Source organism: Euprymna scolopes, chromosome 29 (genome assembly GCF_053919585.1).
Source record: "Euprymna scolopes isolate OS-2025 chromosome 29, ASM5391958v1, whole genome shotgun sequence".
Taxonomy (NCBI): Eukaryota; Metazoa; Mollusca; class Cephalopoda; order Sepiida; family Sepiolidae; genus Euprymna; species Euprymna scolopes.
Window position 1 is genome coordinate 23,863,453 of NC_136510.1, and position 13,682 is coordinate 23,877,134.

The 13,682-nt window shown below is 32.9% G+C and overlaps 1 protein-coding gene across 2 annotated transcripts in view; it reads left to right on the forward strand.

The window, feature by feature from the left end:
• LOC145252544 (multidrug resistance-associated protein 1-like) overlaps window positions 1–13,682 on the forward strand; it is a 214,630-nt gene that overhangs the window by 60,921 nt on the left and 140,027 nt on the right. For both annotated transcript variants that reach the window (XM_080112095.1, XM_080112096.1), the window contains exon 2: window positions 11,280–11,456. In XM_080112095.1, coding sequence (XP_079968221.1) covers window positions 11,280–11,456 — 177 coding nt within the window. The remainder of the gene's footprint in view (window positions 1–11,279; window positions 11,457–13,682) is intronic.

A 13,682-nucleotide genomic window follows, 5' to 3' on the forward strand; every position in this document is an offset into this window, starting at 1 on the left:
AAAAGAAAAAACACAGAATCGGACACCAGTCTATTCTGGTTTTAATATCACAGTGATCCTTCTTCTAGATGGGTAGTCATCCAAGATTGACAAGTTCTCGTAGTCCAGAGCAAACTGGATTTAAGGCGCTAGTTACGCACCTTTCATCTCTTTTATTTGTTTTAAACATTTCCATCAGTGTGATACTATCAACGTGTTGCAGTTGCACCTCCCTTCCAAGTGTTAGGAAGTAAAAAAAAAAAAAAAATATATATATATATATATATATATATATATATATATATATATATATTCAAGCAAATATTATTACATGCAATGGAGACACTTTGCTTTATGATTCTTTTTTTATTATTTTTTTTTTTTTTCGATTTTCCGTATAATCTTTTTTGTATCAAAATCTAAAATATTAATAAACGTTCCATAGTTATTGCTGTCACGAGCGCTTTCGATTCGTCCATGAATCATCATCAAGTGTTGAAGTAAAAGTTCGAAGGAGCGAAAATGAGGACTAAAAGTGAAAACTAAAATACACAGTAAACGGCGATAAGTTAAAATATATAGAGTCGATGAAAAGTCAATTAAAAATATAGGTCAATTAAAAATTCGGATATTAAAATCAGCAAGTTTATGGGTACCGTTAACAAAGTCCGTTCAATACGAACTACGCAAGACATTTTAAAACGTTACTGCTTTTCTTGAATGCGATATCATTTATAGTGGGTTGAAGGGTTCAAGAATTTCTAATTTTTTAATTATTTTCATGTATAATTTTTATTTTCTCAACAAGGACCTTTCTAAGATTGGAGGTGGGGAGGGGGGCAGTTATGTTCTTTTATGAAATGTTTATATATAGCACTAGTATTATTTAGATGAATGGTTATTCACCGGAACAATGTTGTTGTTGTATGTCCAATGTATGTATTATTTTTGGAGTTACATTCTCCCATAGAGTGTTTGACAATCATAAAGCAGTGTCTCCATTGCATTTAATGATACTTGCTTGAATGAAAAAATGCTGCCTAAATATACCAATATATATATTTATATATATATATATATATGTTATATATTATGAGGAATAATTTGCCCGGTGAACTAATTCGCCAAAATATTTTTTTTTAATTCTAATGATATCGTTCATCAAATTCCATCTGTTTGCTTACGATATCACGTTAACTGATATTTGCTCTTGACCATCTTTAAAAATATTCTTCTCTTATAGATAAAAAAGAATTTTTACAGAGGAATATTTTACGTTACACCAAAAAATTGTTTCCCTTGGCTGGTGTATTTTTTTTTTTTTTTTTTTTTTTTTTTTTTTGTACAAGGAGGTCACCACTTATCAAGGCCCGGAAACCACTCAGGGATAAGGGTTATTGCATGTACAGTACGTAGTACGTTAGTGTTGAGATTTCATAAAGTGTTTACTTAAGGGGGCGGTTCATCAAGAATTTGTTTACGTTGGATTTGAAGACATCCAAGTTGTAGTCAGGTGGGAAACAGGCAGACGGAACGGAGTTCCACTGGCGTGCTGTTCTAAGAAAGAAGCTTTGTTCATGGAATCTACATTTTGATTTAGGCACAGATAGAGAGTGGGGAAAATTTTTGACAGTGGCTTCAGCTAGATGGGTGTTTTTCATAAAAGATTGGCGAGGGGGGACCAGTGATTGGAGCTCAGACGAGCACTTTCCATGGAAATAACGATTAAACAAAGACAGGCTCGCAACGTCTCTTCTGTGGGAGAGAGATTGCAGGGAAGAGAAAAGGGCATCCCCACTAAGCCATGAAGTCTATTTTGTACTCTGTCAAGGCAGGATAGGCTATTTTTAGCAGCTCCTGCCCAGATATGGCAGCAGTACTCCATCCTTGGACGTACTTGGCTTTTATATAGAGAATTGCATCAGTAGTGAGATATCTTCTGGAGCGGTAGAAGGAACCCACCATTCTTTTTTTTTATAAGAGAAGAAAGACTATTTTTAAGATCGGATTTTTTGATTTTCCATACTTATCGGATGACTATGTACAAAACATATCAAAGAACACTGCCAGAAATATAAATTACTTTATGTAAAATTTGTAAAAGATATGCTCTGCCGTTTCGGAATATATGAGGAAGGAATTCATGTGCGCGCACACATACACACACTATTTTATATAATAGTAGATATATATATTTAAACAGACATTGTTAAACACAATAGAAAGCTTGTTTTGTAATACCTTTTTTATTTTTTCAATTTTTCTTTTTTGTGTACTAGCATGGGTGCCCGGGTGTTTGGAGGTGTGTGTTGAGCAAAAAAAAAAAAAAAAAAAAAAGTGGTAGTAGGGAGGCAGGCTCGAACCCGTAACGCGAAGGAGGAAAAGAACGTGAAAAAAAACGTGACGTCTTTGCTGTTACGACCACTGCCAAACTGGAAGTGATGTAGGTTTAAATTAAGGCTAGACAATCGAAAAGAGGGGATGACTTTCGAAAATATCGGTGAAAAAGTGACTTCTCCCTGTAGAAAAGTGCCCAGTTGAGGGTGAAGAAATTAATGTTTTTAGCCAATTTTTCGGTATTTGTTGTCTGAAGGGTCAAGCTTCAAAACGATACTGATCTTGTGGAAATTCGTCACCTCTGTCGAAAGTTTTTAGGCAGACATGCAAACATACATACATAGATTTATATATTTATAGCTCAAATTTTTTACCCAACCCAGGGAACGGGAGAGTGTACCCGTTCTAGGGTCAGTGGCAGGAATGGGTTGAGTGTGAGACATTTAAGTGGTACTATTTCGGTATGCAATCTGATTATGGGGCAGAGTTTTGCGTTTTTATATAAATAGCTTCAAGGATTTTTAGCTTAACATTTGTTTCGTGCTGTAGTATTTTTGTTTTGTTGATTAAAATTACTCTGAAATTTGAGGGGGTACAGTGATGTATTTTATGTAATATACTTTTTTTTTCATTTAGGTATTTACACCAGTAGTAGTAATAGTATAAAAATATACTTATGGCAAGATATGTTTTTGTTCCAAAATTCTACCATCTTTTTTTATCTGTGAAAATTTTTAATCTATGATTTATATTTTTTAAATCTATTCATTACTTAACACTTCTCACAATTACTTTAGCTAAACTTCAAGTTAGTGGTTTTATTGTTTGTATGTATATAATTTTTTTTTTTCACCAGGTGTGTGGAATCGGTTGAGAGGCAAGTCTGCAAGTTCTTTGCTTTCAGATTTGTTGAAATTGGTCGATTCCACCGAAAAGAAAAAAGTGTTGAACAAAAACATGAAAAAATGAATAGAAACTGCAAAATGCATATTGTACATAAGTATTCCTGAAGTTATGCGATGCAAATGTTGATAATTTATCTGATTAGGCTGGAATTTTGCATGGGGGTTACTGTTATCAAAGAGTATCAGATCTATGCACCAAAGTTGGAAAAAAAAAAAGCTTCAACCGTGACCAAACTTTTGATGGTCAAGATCTAATAAGAAGCAGAACTTCGTTGGCTACAATATGTGCCAAGTAGTGAAGCTCTACGATGAACAGAACCAAAGTTACCTGTAACCCTGAGCTTTGATCTCAATATCCCAAAATTAAATCTGTTCAAAGTTAGATCATGATCAATATTTTGACCAAGTTTAATGATGCATGGTCAAGTGATATGAATATGAGGCTGTACAAAAATAAACTTGGCTGAAACACTGAATAAATATTTGAAGATATAAAGAACTTCAAGCATAAAAACTTTTCTGAAATTACTAATCCTACAAGCAGCAGAATCCCACCTTTTCACTCTGGAGATCTTTAGATGTTGGAAACTTCTACTCCAATAATTTCTCCCTTGGACAGCTCTCTTCTTCCTTGGCTGTATTAACCTGCAAAAGTTTAAATGTAATGTGAATAGACATCTCACTGCTCAACTCCCCACGATCCTTTGTTAAACACGATCCAAATAGTAGCCCTTTATATTCCAAGTGGCAATATGTCTTGCTTCCCTGTCCTTTGCACGTTTGAACACCTCACTCCGCTTCAATCCTGTCCATTCTGTCATGTTATCTTCCCATTTCTTCCTTTGTCTTTCTCTCTTCCTCGTCTGATTGTTCTCTGGAGCACTGTCTTGGCAAGTCTCTCTCCTCTTGTTACATGGTTGAACCATTTTAGTTTTCACCTCCTGATTGTGGTGAGATCTGCATAAGGACTAATGGCTTGCCTTATTCTGTTTTTGACTTCTTCATAGGTTATGTGGTCTTTGTAAGAGATACCAAGCAGTTTTCGGTCTTGGATATAACTTAAACTATATCCGTTGGTGAGGCCCCTGCATGTGGACTTTGAGAAGTGTGGAGCCACCCTTTAATTGCCATTGCTCCCAAGTCCATTCTGACCCAAAGTGGTAGTACCTGTTAAGGTCCCAAGTATGGATTAAATAAAAACGGACTTGGAAAAAAAATATATTCTATTAAAAAATTCTTATTCCAAATAACTGGATTCGGCATTAAATAACCTGAAAAGGGTTGATATGCCGTAAAACAGAAAACAACTAACCAAGCAGTTTTCTGAAGCATTTCATTTCTGAGGCCTGTTTCACAAGCGTATAGGAAAACTGCGTGGACAAGGGAACATAAGTCTTATCTTTGAGCTGAGCTTCATTGCCTTTTCCTTCCAAATGATGTTCAACTTAGCCAGTGTTAAATTGAACCTCGAGGTAAAATTATCTAAAAGCAAAATATCGATCTTTGTGCCATAATTATTAAATATCTGAACACTATAACTTGTATATAAAGTCTTATTAACAGAATACTTTATTTTAGGTCTGAATGAGACCATTTAAAATGCTTGAACTCTACCAATTCCACAGTCGGTCGTTGTGTAAATATTTGTCAATATGTAATTGTTTGCTCAAATTTATCCGGGTTATTTTCTCTTGGATATATATCTGAAATATCTCTTTTTGGATTTGTCCTGGCCAGGGTTAGAGAATATGATCTCTTTCTTTCGAGAGTTTAAAACTTATTCCATCCACATGCAGGATTTAGGATGAGATCTTAGCCTTTTTCTGGTGCATCATTTAAAATTATTAGATATGGAATGACTTTCTATCCATCTTTAATTGGACTTTACAATCCATGATGCGGCATCTGCCAAGTGCCTTTCTAATGCTAATAACAGTTGCATCGACTCTCAGACATGCACAACACAAAGTAAATAATATTTATTTATCCATTGCTCATTCCTATTTCTTTATCTCCGATCTTGGCAACAAATGTTCTTTGTCATTATATTTGGGACCTTGCAGTAGCCTTCATTTCGTACTTATATTTGTTATCTTCTGAGTATATCGCATTAGGTGTCGCATAATCTGTTCTGTAACCCATTTTTCTTAAACTGCTAATTTGTGAATAAATGTATGTGTAAATCCAACTATTCTTTCCCCTATTGAATTTTTTTTTCTTTTTCATCACTCATATGCGTTATCTTCTTTCTTAGAACTGCACGCCTGTGGAACTCTGTTCCGTCTGCTTGCTTACCACCTGACTACAACCTGGATGTCTTCAAGTCCAACGTAAACAAATTCCTGATGAACCGCCCCCTTAAGTAGACATTTTTATTAAACCCCCACACTAACGTACTGTACATGCAATAACCCTTATCCCTGAGTGGCTTCCGGGCCTTGATAAGTGGTGATCACCTTGTAAAAAAAAAAAAAAAATTTTTTTTAAAATGATTACAGCCTGCATGGGAAAGATAAACCCGAACACATAGTTGATAAAAACAAAAGCTAGAATATAAAATAAAAAAATTTTTTGGAAATAAATTTTATTCTTTGAGTAATGGAAAGAGGTTTCTTTTTTTTTTTTTTTTTTTTTTTCTAACTGCAAAACTTTGATTGATGCTACCAGATCAGACTGTCTGAAGATATTCGTTTCCTGATCTAAAATGCACCAAACACTCATGTTTTTTTTTATTTTTTTATTTTCACTTTATGAAACTCAATCATATTTTGTAAATTCAAAAACAAAAACAATTTTCTTCTACAAAACAACCAAACCAAACGCCATGAATTAATATTTAATGATATAAAAAAATCTGAAGCAAAAACCTTTTTCCAAAATTATTGGATTTGGCATTAAATAACCCAAAAAGGTTGATACACTGTAAAACAACCAAACTAATCTAACTCCAAAATAAATTTATGCAGATGTGAAGAATTTGCTGAACAAAATAAATTGACTAAAACTAAAACTATCCAGCTCAATTGAAGAGTCTACTAAAAAAAAAAAAAAAAAATAGAAAATTTGACTCCAGTAGTTGGATTTAAAAAAAAAAAAAAAAAAGAAGAAAAAAGACTGTAAAGTTGCTGACACATGACTCCTGAACTGCTTTCATCATAACAGAGCAGAAAGGTCATTAGAGGTTCAATTTTACATATTAAAGGTCAGTTAATGTTTGGAAACAAATGCTGAAGTAAAGAGAGCATGAATACACTCTGCTTGATTTTAAGCAACATTATCTCTAAATGTGATCAGTAAACGTTTGTAAATATTGGATCAGATTTGAAATGAGCACACAACTTCTGTTGTGTAATGGCAGTATTTATCAAATCAAAATTTATTTCTTCTTTGACTTCAACAATCAGATGTACAATACAGTTTTACAATAACAACTTTTGGTGCAAAAAATGGGTAATTTTTTTTGCATTTAGATCGTTAATAATTGACATATACAGTAATTGTGTGTGTGTATATATATATAGCAAACTACAATCTACTTATATATATATATATAAGACAAGTCTATATTCCAAATTCTAAGATATTGACCATCTTACCTTTTATTTCTTTGAGCACATTGAGATGCACAATTCTTTGTTTTTTACAAAGGAGTCACCACTTATCAAGGCCCGGAGGCCACTTGAGAATAAGGGTTAATGGGTATACATTCGTCAATAGGATTATAGCGTAGTAATCATAAGTAGAGGAAATTTTGTAAATTAGATTACTTAGGTGGACGGTTCATCTAGAACTTGTTTACGTTGGACTTGAAGACGATCAAATTGTAATCGGCTGGAAAGCAGGCAAATGGAAGAAAGTTCCACAGGCGTGCAGTTTTTGACAGCAACTGTTTTGTAGTGCAGAATCATTAATGGAATTACGTCAATTTTTAAATTTATTCTGTCGTCAACTCATCAGGAGAAAAAATTCAAACCTGGCGGAATAAATTACAAAATAATTGCAACTTCTCTTCCAATTATGGATTTTGTAATCATGCTCATATTTTTTTTTTTTTTTTTTTTTTTTTTTAAGTTATTTTTCTTTTGATGAGTTAAGGGCGGAATAAATTCAAAAACTGATATAATAATTGCATGAATGATTCTGTGCTATGAAATAGGTGCTGTTATGAATTGTGCATGTCGGCATAAAGAAATAAAAGGTAAGATGGTCAACATAAAATTTTGAATGTAGACTTTTGTCATTTATTTATATAAGCTCTGTAGTTACATTGAGCTTGATAAATTAAAGGACTAGTATAAATAAAAGATGAAATATAATTGAATAAACGTATTTCCCTATAATATACTCTTAGTCCCATAATTTATAATCAATTTTTCAGTCATTTTACACATGCTATTCACTTATAGTTTCCAAAAAAAATTCTCAACTTCTCTTACTTACTCTCCCTTTGAGCCATGTGAGGTCTGTTTATAGCATGCTGGTGGTTGAGGTGACATCTGAGTGCATACGCTGATCCCATGACCCCCAATTTCTGTTGTACATGTTAACATTGTCCTGCAAATTTAAATCATGAGTCATGTACAATATTTTAAATAAAGTCCATTGAATGAAAGAAAATATCAGATTTTGAATGTCAAATGTAAGAGCTTATCTATATATATATATAAAAATGTAATTCTTGGTTCGATCCTTATTAATAGTCTAAATAACCACTGGACTGATTGCTTTGACATTTTGGTATAATATGTTTACTGTACCCATGCGTGTTTTTATATATCTCTTTTTAATTATAACATTATACTTAATTTTTTTTAATAAATAGGTGGTTTTCTTTGTTCCGATATTACGATTTTTTTTATTTGGGGGCATATTTATTTATCACCGCCTGCCGTCATGTGACATCACTTAAAGAAATTTTTGGTCTCACCATCACAGGCCGTGGTCTCGCTTAATGTAAACAAATTCTTATGTTGTATGAAATAATTTTTTAAAATATCAGATTCTAATCGGTCAATTTTAAATGGATTTAATCATGTGATTATTTATAATGTAACCATGTTATTGAAATTTAATGTAAATTAACTGCATGTGGTTGCTTTCCTCTGAAATATTCAGGGAAAAATGGTAGGTACGGGCATAATGAATGCAGACACTCAAAATGTATAAACATTTTGACCCCTCCCTTTACTTATAAATTCATCAAAAATCAGGAAATTAACCAATTTTAATGAAAATTTCAGTATTTATCAAATAATGATCGCAGAATTATTTTTTATTTAAATCTTAATGAAAATGTCTTATTTTGTTTAAACAAAAAATACTGTTACTAAAGTTATGGTTTTCAGTAGTAAATAAAAAACGCATTTATTTTTATTTTTTTATATAAATAAAGCATCATAATTTGTAACAATAAAAAAAATATATATTATAATTTTTACAGGAACATTACGAAAAAAGCTCCTAAAATCCGTATTAATGAATTCTATATAACTCGAGGAAACATGAATTTTCTCGAACTACTGATATTACCATAGAATTAAGCATTATTTATTTAATATTTTTACAAAATAAAATTATAATAGCAAAAATATTTCTTTTTTCATTAAATTACAAAGTTTGCAGAATTTTTATATGCATGAGTTTAATAATTTCCTTGCTCACAAGAATGTGAAACTTTCAGCTTAACATAATTTTTATATAATATTGGCCAATAATTAAAAAAAATAATTATTTAAAAACAGGAACATAGAAAAATAATTAAATTAAAAAATTGTAAAATTTATACAAACATCTACAATAGAATTGTATGGATGCCCGTCTGGGTAAAAAAAGAAAAAAGAAACCCAGCACCCCTCCTCCTTTTAATTGCATGACATCATTCTCAGACAGCTTTTCAACTGTCTCAGATTTTGGGCTTTGTATGTTCCATATTTCCAAAAGTATGGTTTGTTGTGCTTATGTGAACGGCAAGAACACTCGGTTGTGGGGCTAATTCAGCTTTTTTTAGCACAAACAAGGTGGGTTTTCTTTTTTTTTTAGTTTTTTTTTTTTACTTAATTCAATATCTTGGGATTTTACTAATTATCTTTGAAATAGACCCAGAAAACTAATATTTATCTCTAAAAGGATTTTTACAATGAATTTATTTAACTTCAAAATTTAGTTGAATTGGTAAGCTTGCCGTGAAAACATTTTTCATAACTTTTTTTTTCGTGTGTACGAATATTTTTTTCCTTTGGGAAATTAAGTTTAGTCCTTAATCTTTCAAATACAATCAAAAAGTTGTCAGAAACCTACAAAAAAATTATGATAAATCGGCTTTCAAAACTAGGTTCCCCTATTCTTCGTTTATTTTTGCCCGTACCTAAAAAATGGATATTAGCAGCAAATCGACCATTGTGGATCATCTTTTTACTATTCAGGAAATTAAAGATTCAATTAGATTCCTATTTCAGTCACCTAGATTATTTAGTGTGAAATGAGTTTAGGAATTTATATCCAAACCTAAATATTATTTTTACTTAAAAGAAATAACATTAATACACTAAGTTTGTAAAAATGGAATGGAAATTTAAATTTCATTCCCTTTTAAATTCGGCACATTTTTACATTACATCCAACTCATCGTTCACATTCGACATGTCAACTTTTATAGGTTTTCGGGTATGCTGACCTAGTTAGGGGTGTCTAATCTGAAAGCCATTCTTAACATGGGGAGGTTGGGGGTATCTATTCCGACGGCCGTTCTTAACATGGGTAGATTGGAGTGTTTATTTGTTGTAAACGTACTCAACAACCTAGAAATGTCGACATTTCCAATGTGAACGGTAAGTTGGACTTATGTTAAAAATAACAAAAAGATATACCAAACTGACTTTTTTCGTTTAAAAATGGAATTATTTACCTTTCGTTAATAACTTCTTTTTTTTTAATATTTTGTGTTTTATATATATAAAGTACAATTGTTGAATGTTACTGTTTTGATTATATTCGTTTGGGGGGGCACAATTAAAAAAAGATTAAAACGGAGCGAAATTTTAAGTTTCCATTTCATTTTTACAACAACCGTAAAACAGTGCATACTCAGCAAGTTTTATCGTAATTTATAAACATCTAGATCTACTTACATTATATTAAAAACAGAACGACTCATAAAAATTTGGTAGCTGAGTATCAAATCTGCTTAAAATATTGGGGGGGGGGAAACAAGGAAAAATAGACCCTCTCTCAAACATACTGGCAATAATTTGGTTTCGTCCTTCCCTTGAGTGTTTCCAATAAAGGGGGATTGATTTACTAGGATTTGTATTAGAAGCTGAGCACTTTTTAAAATTATTTAATTGTTGAATTTGATTTTAGTTAAATTTGTTAGTTTGCAATCGCTAATAACCCACTCAAAAAATTGAACAAAAGACAAAATTAAAAAGAATGGTACTCGTGTAGAATTTAACCCCACCCGGATTCCAATTATGGTTAGGGTTCGATCGGCAATCACCGGATTCACCTGAGCATTGTTCAATTGTTGAAACACTAAATCAACATTTTATTTATCTTTTTGCATAATTAATGATGGGAGTATTTTTTCTGTTTATTTTCTTAACATCTGTTGACAAAAAAATAATTTGAACATTCTCTTGAAAAAAAAAAAAATCGAAGTTTTCTGTACTTAACTATTTACAGTGTTGATATAAAGCAATGGTTCTAAAGCTTTTTTTAATCACGACTTTCTTTTCTTTTTAATGTATTTTGGTGAACCCTTATAGCTTATTTTATTTTTCAGTAATGCAAAGAAAACCAAAAAACATATCAACAGTTTATCTTGAAGAAAGACAGAACAGATATTAACGTTACACGTACCATGGGGGTCCACAGAACCATTCATCTGTTATTTTTATAATAAAAAACACCTCCAAACACCCGGGCAACGCCGGGCTGAAATGCTAGTATAAAATAAAATTACTTACACACTAATTTCTATTTGATCTGAATTCACTTTTACCAGATGTTTTAGATTATTAATCCCACAATTAAGTTCTATTTTTGTTCTTTTATTTTCAGGATCCTCAGTTATCATGGAACACTTCCGAGCCCATTTTAACTGGTTGCTTCCAGAATACGGTTCCAATCTGGGTTCCATGTGCATTTCTTTGGCTGATGCTACCATTCCGAATCCTTGATCTCTACTGGTGGAAGAAACCCAGTCTTCCATTATCTTATCTTTTTATTGCAAAAAAAGTAAGCAGACTCTTTTTATTTATTTAAAAAAAAAAAAAATTATTATTGGTTTGTGTTTGTAACATTTCTGTTAATAAAAATCTTGCTGACAAAATTTGAACAGACATTTTTCTATTAACTTCAAATTTGATCTTCAGAAAAAAATCTGTTCAAATTTGAACACAAAAATAACATGAAAAATAACAAGGTTCAACGGTAAAAAAAAAAAAAATCATTAAATTTCAAAATAAGTTGCAAAACTATTCCTCCACCATTTTATGTGTATGTATCTATATGTTGTTATTGTGTCAGCGTTCACCAGGAGTCACTCGAGCCGACTCCATACTCCATAGAGGCAATAAACACAGGATCAGATCGGCATCTTGCTTCAGTGCTGAGCCAGGTTTTCGGCTGACCACCGCATTGTTTCTTCCAACACTGGAGTGGGGCTGGGTTGATGATGGCAAGGATGAGGTCCTCTGGTTGCCAACGCAGAATGTGACTAAACCATCGGAGACGTCACAAAAAGAGGATCCGTTTGAAGGATGGTATCTGGCAGCACAAACAGATGGTGGCGTTTGGGACGAATTGTATAAACATATTTTATCAGAACCTGTATCTCTGTGACGCCATGTGTACCTTGCTCGACAATATTGCCAACTCCAATGATGTGTGCTGTGCATTTGTTCTCATTTGTCTTTTCTGCTCATAGTTCTGGCCATGTTGTCTTTTACGCATTGGCTACTGCCGAAGGGTGCTCTCTCACAAGTATAAAAAATATAACTCAAAAGGAAAACATAAACATCAACATTTTTTGTAAATATTTGTTGGACTCTGTGTGCGTATGTGACACCATTGTGGGGAAAAGACCCTCTAACCACTTAAGTCCACATCTACTGTTGAGGCTGTGTTCTTCACTTGCCATCAGTTCATCTCGACCTCTCAAATCTCCCCTGACCTGGTTTAAGCCACAACCTGCCTTAGACAGAGTCCAACTTGTAATTGCGATCAGCTGTGTTTAACTGGTCATTGTTCTCCATTGGACTGTCATAAAACGTTGTAAACACTTACTGCCAATCCCTGTCATATCAAACAACCTACTGTTGATTTTATATGCTTTGCCTTACTGCTTGTGCGCCGATAATGGCTTGAGTTTAAGCTTAAAATAAAAAAGTCAAGTATCATGGTGCAATTGTGCTTTAAACAAAAACATTCATTTCATATGCACCTGTCATATCAAAGAACCTACTGCTGATTTTATATGCCTGCCCTTTCAGCTTGTGTGGTGCTAAAACTTCTTGAATACAATTGTGATGTTAGGCTATGTAAGGTGTTAACTTTGGTCAAAATCGCCTGTTCCTTCTTTCATTGGATTATTTTGGTTATCGAGACTTATTGAAGACATTCTGATACAAAACTTACCTAAGAACACTGCCAAGCACATAAAGTACCTTCGTGTGAAATTTCATAAAAATCAGCCCAGTTGTTTTCGAGTGTATAGGGAACAAACTTACACACACAAAGTTCCTTTTATATAATAGTAGAGATAAAGATATGTGTGTGATGCCTCAGACAATGCCTGTGATATTTAGTTTTTTCTTATGTTAGGAAGTGTTTGGCACAGAACTAATTCCACTCCCTTGGCAACTGCTACCTGAACCAGAAAGAGAACAAGTCTACATAATTATGAGATACTGTTGTTATATTTGGACTGGCTGGTGAATATCTGTCCCATTTGAGGTTACTTTATAAGGTTCAGAAAGAGAACAAGTCTATATAATTATGAGATACTGTTGTTATATTTGGACTGGCTGGTGAATATCTGTCCCATTTGAGGTTACTTTATAAGGTTCAGAAACGTATTCATAATTTGATTGAACTCTCTCCTTTCATCTCTGCACCCTTTCTTACACAGACATGATATTGGTAGTCTCTGTCTTTTCTATAAATATGACATGTGTTTTTAGAATTGTCTCATCTATTCTCTGCTTCCTTTGTTCCAGCTCGTTTGACTTGTTGATCTAGTGGTCTCCATCAGTTCACCGTTTTTATAGCTCATTATAATGCAACTTCCTATTCCAGTAGCTTCTTTACCACCCCAAGATCTGCAGAGTTATGAAACTCTCTTCCTGCTCACTGTTTCCCTCCTATTTATAGCCCTGGTCTTTTCAAGACTACGGTCAATAGACATCTTTTGCCTTTGCAATAATAGCCTTTCATTCTTGCTAATTCTTTACATCCAATGGT